The sequence below is a fragment of the Anarrhichthys ocellatus genome, unplaced genomic scaffold, assembly GCF_004355925.1.
Source record: "Anarrhichthys ocellatus isolate YVR2014 unplaced genomic scaffold, GSC_Weel_1.0 scaffold28, whole genome shotgun sequence".
Taxonomy (NCBI): domain Eukaryota; kingdom Metazoa; phylum Chordata; class Actinopteri; order Perciformes; family Anarhichadidae; genus Anarrhichthys; species Anarrhichthys ocellatus.
Window position 1 is genome coordinate 4,762,865 of NW_022280058.1, and position 6,122 is coordinate 4,768,986.

General features: G+C 39.7%; 1 protein-coding gene across 1 annotated transcript; it reads right to left on the bottom strand.

Annotated features, from left to right (window-relative positions):
- Positions 1 to 57: 57 nt before the first annotated feature.
- On the bottom strand, positions 58 to 6,122 carry znf330 (zinc finger protein 330). The gene is made up of 10 exons (XM_031863151.1): positions 6,053 to 6,122; positions 5,444 to 5,620; positions 5,333 to 5,352; positions 5,155 to 5,225; positions 4,138 to 4,214; positions 3,286 to 3,412; positions 3,087 to 3,191; positions 2,928 to 2,974; positions 1,203 to 1,320; positions 58 to 621 (listed from the first exon to the last, which is right to left on the bottom strand). Exons 2-10 carry the CDS (start codon positions 5,561 to 5,563, stop codon positions 362 to 364), a joined length of 945 nt encoding a protein of 314 aa, XP_031719011.1. The 5' UTR covers positions 5,564 to 5,620; positions 6,053 to 6,122; the 3' UTR covers positions 58 to 361.

Sequence of the window (6,122 nt, forward strand, 5' to 3'; positions counted from 1 at the left end):
ACATTTGAAAATGATCACTCAAATAGTATTTTTTTTATTTTTATTTTTTATTCCATGGCATATGTAACACAAATGTGTCTCCACAAATGCAGCTGATTACAAGGATCAGGGTAAACATGACAAGGTGTTTGGATAAGCTCTGAGTCGCATTACCATAAAATGCAGATGAATTGCTCAGCAAAACAACACGTATTACACAGTAAAGACATCTTGAATATGACGTTATATTTCAGAAAAAGCATCTGTATTATTATCGATACCCAGCTTTAGTTGAGCTCTTCATGTAAGTCCCTACTGACTCCTGCATTGTGACAAGTGAACATCCGCCGAGGCTCATTATGATCTATGGGACTGTCTCGGCTCAGGCAGCCCCGTCCAGTTTAAGAGCAGCCACGGACTCAGCAGCTTTTTCCTCTTCACCTTCCTCTTCTTCTTCCTCATCTTCCTCCTCCTCATCCTCATCATCATCATCATCCTCGTCATCGTCATCATCATCTCCATAGTCATCCCGTTGGCCTCCTCCAGATGCTAGGTTCTTCCAGTAGGCGTCGTACCCTGACGCTCCGTCGTCATCATCGTCATCATCGGCACCAGCCTTGCGGCCGAACTTCAACGTGCGAGCTGCAGAAGACACAGATGTGACATTAGCTCTGGTTTCATTTACTGGGAGGGTGAAGCAACAAAAAAGTCAGGTAAGACTTTTGAGAATCGTGTTTAGGTTCATTGCAGTTTAGATGTATTTCAGTATGTATTAAGTTAAACTTAGGGTAGAGACGGTTTATGCCTCTCTTGTATTACCGTAGGATTTGAATCACAAAGCTAAGCATCTGTTTTCCTGAAAAATAACATTTACCGCAGTTTAAAGGTATTCCTAGTGTCCTGATTAAACAGGGTTTAAGCGCCATTTGATCAGATGCAGCGCTCTCATAAATTGTGTAGTATATGTGTGAATATCACAAAAACAGTAAAAGTTGAATAAAAAAGGTGAAATTAGGAAAAACAGGTGCCAAAGAATTATTTCTTTAGCACACATTGTCTCAGAGTGGACAAGCCACTCTAATCATTTTGAACATTTACGGGAAATAAAAGTGAATTTCTCAAAAATGTTCCTGTTTTCTGTTTCATTTCTGAAACGCAATGCAGCAAGGAAGTCGAGGCTGCTGCCACTTCCTTTCCTGGAGAAAAAAAACAACCAGACTCACTCGACATGCTGAGGTCTTTGGTCTCCTGGGTCTCGTGACCACACTTAGGGCAGGGCGGGGCTTTGCCTTTCTCCTGTTTGAAGACTTTACTCTTTGCGTGGTCATCACAGTAGCAGGCCTGGGAGGACACAGTTGAATTAACGTTTACATCGTTGCATAGAAATGTTGACGGCACACACATTATCTTGATGTATAGTGTAAAATGAGAATGAACTCCAATGACTGTTCAGGCTCGTTCAGACAAGTATTGTCACCCACCCCCCATCTATTTACAGCAACATATTCTTTCTCTGGCCTCAACTATAGAGCTTCTCACCTGCCCCGAGAAGGATACACTTGGGAAAGCATGTATATTTTGTTTATGTGAAAGATAAAAGTGACAACCAAGCTGCATTCTTATAAAGGCTGAATATAAATTCATTTTACAGTGTTTATGTATATGACTGATTTACAGGCTTGAAAGGAAAAGTCCATGTTAATACAACACTGTAGTCATTGGTCCTGCCCATAGTGGCCGTGGACATATCCCAGCAAAAGACCACCATCCTCATTCTGTGCAAAAATGAATGCTTCAGTTCAGTTGAAGTTATTAGGAGGCATCAACTGTGTTAACTTTTTCAAAGTAACAGCCTTTTCAGTTCAAAATTCACAATTTGTGATTCCTCAAACACTGTTTACTTGACGTAGTAGCTGTTGCGGATGTAGCAGGATAAATAGTGTAGTTGGGTTGATAACAGATCCCTCCCTGTCAGCATAACCAGGAGAAATGATTACACCCAACAATAACTTTTTAAACCTAAATATGGGCATGTGAAAACAGCTGCGTATGTCTTTTGCTACGGTGTTTCGTGTAAATGCATCGTTTCTCTTATTTGACAGCTTTAGAAAGGGGCATTGCAAATGTATCTATTAAAAGGAGCAGTGTGTAGGATTAAAGGGGATTTATTGGCAGAAATGGAATATATTATTCATTAATATATATTCATTAGCGTGTAATCACCTGAACCTAAGAATCATTGTGTTTCCGTTAGCTTAGAATGAACCCTTCATATCTACATAGGGAGTGGATCCTCTCAGAGTCTGCCAAGTTGCATTGTCATGTTTCTACAGTAGCCCAGAACGGACAAACCAAACACTGGCTCAAGAGGCCTTTCGCATGTTTATGTCACCTGAAGGCCAACGTAGGTTCTCTACGCACTTGGTAAGGGAGGGATATTCAGATGCAACCTCACTGATGCCACGTATTCCTACACACTGGTCCTTCAACTGAGCTATACCTATTTACAGTGTGTGTGTGTGTGTGTGTGTGTCTGCTGTGTGAGTGAAGGGTTTGCCTATTACTTTTGAAAGTTTTTTTTAATGTTATATCAGTAAAATTGCTTTTCCAACTAATTCTGTTCAGAGATCATGTAGTCTGGAGTCAAAAGGGTAATATTTAGTAGGAAGGTTTTGATTTAATCTTAATTTTGAATTACATATTATGCATTTCCTTTTGTGGGGCACACTCAAATTAAAAGCAAATGAAAAGGAGAATTGAATTTGACTCTGTCTTATCAGTTAGGAGGTATATGGCTTCTTTGTTGCGGAAACCAAATGTGATGTGAGCTGATAAGTTGGGTACAGTTTTACAAAAGAAATGTTAAGTGCAGCATAAGTGGCAGATAAAATAAAACAATGACCTCCCTCTAATTTGTCATGTGTAGTAAGGATAGATGTTCCCCTCACCTTACAGCGCAGGCAGGAGTGTTGACCCAGTCTATTACAAGAAACACCTAAAATGGAACGTAAGAGGAGGCAAAACAGTGTAAACAACCACCTTCCCTCTGGATATTATTTTCTGCAACGGATAAGTTACACTTGACATTGTAAAACCAAAAGACTCACACTTGTACGTTTCTGCCTGGAGGACCTGGCAGCTCGCCTGGTGCTCAAATTGATCATCCTCACACAAGAAGTTATGACAAAAGGAACAGCGGAAGATTCGCCCTCCTATTCAGGAAGTAAAACAGTACAACAGTCTCCTTCTGCGTGACACTGATGTGATCGGCGATTATGAAACACTCTGGGGCGGTGGGGGTCCTACCGTGATCCCAAACAGCGCGGTCACACTCTATGCAGTCTGCATCAGTCAGAGGACACACACAGGAATGAGTGCTCAGACATTTCCTGCCGTGGCACACCCAAGCTTCACAGAAGTCACACACTGCCCCCTTGTGGTCATGAAGAAAATCACAACAAAATAAAAGGTTAAGAGTTTGCCATGATTTATCTTTCTGATGCCATTGTAAGCATATGAATATATTGATCTCAAACAAAAAAAAGAATGTACTGCCTTTCAAGTTATTGTAGACCCCACTACCAGCTTTGTAGTTGTATTAATATGTAACTTAATTTGTACTTGCACAATACTGCAGCACAAAGTGCACAATTGAGACACTGATAGAGAGTGATAATGATCATGTACGACTGTATGGACGTTATTAAGTAAATTAGCGCTGAGTCATGTTTGCACACATTTCTCATTCCTTTGATGCTTGCTCATTGAATCCTATGCCACTGCACACCAAGTCTACCAAATCTGTATGATACTGTGTCGGACAAGTAGTTTGCTGACTCAAGCACATTTTAATATTTCTCGTAAGTAATATTTATTTCAGATTAAAGAAATTGCTACATAAAACACAGACATGTCACAATAACAACATGTGAGTAAAAGCACAATCGCAGACACTGGCCTGAATTTAAATATTCAAACACATTATTAAACACAAACAATGTTTGTTTTTGTATTTTTTAATACTACCAATAGCTAGTACTGTACCTACTCTTACATTACTGCGAGAACCTAATGTCCCCATAAGGATTGATAAGTGTGGATGGGTCAAAGCAAAAAGAGGCATTCTCGCCGAGTGATTTGATCAGTTCAGTAACTTACCACCATGGCCATTCCAGTGGTGTGGATCCCAGGATGTTTGATGACACAATCTGATGACTTCATGCACTTGGTTTTGCCTGACAACACAAGCATTAAGCATTTCATAGTTCGTTACGGTGTCACAACCTATTTCAAGATTTAAGAAACATTGCATAACAAACTGGAAGCTATAATGATGGCAAAAGCATTGCAGGATTGGAATGCACTGCTGACTGCCATCTGTCTTTTTTAGAAACCACCACTCTGGGGTGCCAAAGTAGAATATGTTCTACACACACTGCCATCAAGGTGCAGTCCCATGATTTGACACAATGCGGATCAGCTTACTTGTATTGGTAAATACTACTCAGTCAGTGAAACTTGTTGTATAATGTGCTCTGCGGCTCTGGAGGAGCTTTCTTAAGTTTGAGAAAAGATCCCCCCCTGATGTAATGTACCTGGAACTGGTGCTGCATCTGAAATCGCATACTATGCAATACATTCTCAATATGTGTACTTTTGTTCAACACACTTTGTGTGAACAAACAGCAGTATGTATCTTTTTGGATGCACTGAACTGTAATGACGACATCACTTCCTGAGAGACTCCTTGCTGGTTGGAGACACATATGCACGGTAAGATTTCACATACGTGCTATTTAGTACTTGTTAGGGTGCAGTTTGGGAAGTTGAGGATGCAGCATTTTTTTTTAAACTTGGGCCATAACTAAGGACTAAAAGTCAGGATATCACCTCTGCTTCACCAAAGTTGACCATTTTTTTATTTACAGGTCTATATTTTTCTTATTGTCCATGAAATACCACAAAAGGACCAAAACCAACAATGAACTGATCCTACTAACATGTAAGGAGCAGCCAACACTGATATACCTTCTTTATCTTAATCTTCTGTGCCATTGACTTGTTTCTCAAAAACTATTAAACATTTCAAATCAATGATATTTAAAATGATAGTACATCAAAGTACATCAAATGACATGCATGTAAACATACAAGTTGTCTGTGCAGATCACTCACCACACTGAGCGCAGATAGGCAGCTTCTGCACTGAATTACAGAAGTAGCAGAAAGCTCTGTTCTTCTGTTTTCTACCAGGTGACATTACAAGGAGGACAAATTAAAAAAAAAGGTTAACTGGTTGACCAGTGATACGTATACCTGAATAATTATAATATAATACAATATAGTCACTTACCTCTGACATTTGTCACAGTCCTACAAAAACACAAGACAATTAAGTAACAACATAACTTTAGATATGATACATTGTGTTAGCCATTATGTCTTAGCTACAGTAGCTACGTACCATGTTAAAGTTGCAGGGGTGTTTAGCCACATCAATAACATCACGATTGGCTCTGAACTGCTTCTCTCGCTCTTTACGACTTTCTGCCTTTTTCCGGGCGCCGGTTTTCTTTTTGGGCATCTCTGGTTCAAGAGGCTGGTTTCCACAAAGCTAACGGTTGGTTTAGAAGCTGGTTACCTGTAAATACGTCACATTAGTTAGCTAATGCTAAGTGATGTTACGGGGGGGACGTAACACATACTGGCTAGTTTACATGTGAGCAATTACGCTAACTCATTTGTAAGTTACTTTAAGTGTTTTATTTGACTCCTGTTATCAATAAACACAAACGGACTCTAGACCGCTCACACATGCGACCCGTTATGAGGCCAAACATGACCGATAACCAATGTAACTAGTTTATAACGTTTTAGTTAATGTTGGCTAGCTGTTGCTGCCAGCAGATAGTTATTAAACTGACACGTACAATCGCATGGTAAATAAATACAATTCCCTCTAAATATAGCCATTTGTATAACATATTTATGTTATCTAGCAGTTACTTTCATGGTCCTGAATGTTAAATGTTAATGTCACTTCAATTGTAATAGTGTGATTTGCAGTTTTTACCAAAACGATCGGCACTCCCGATCTCTTGTTGGTCCGGTCTGAAATATGTCCGGGCTGAAACATACTACCG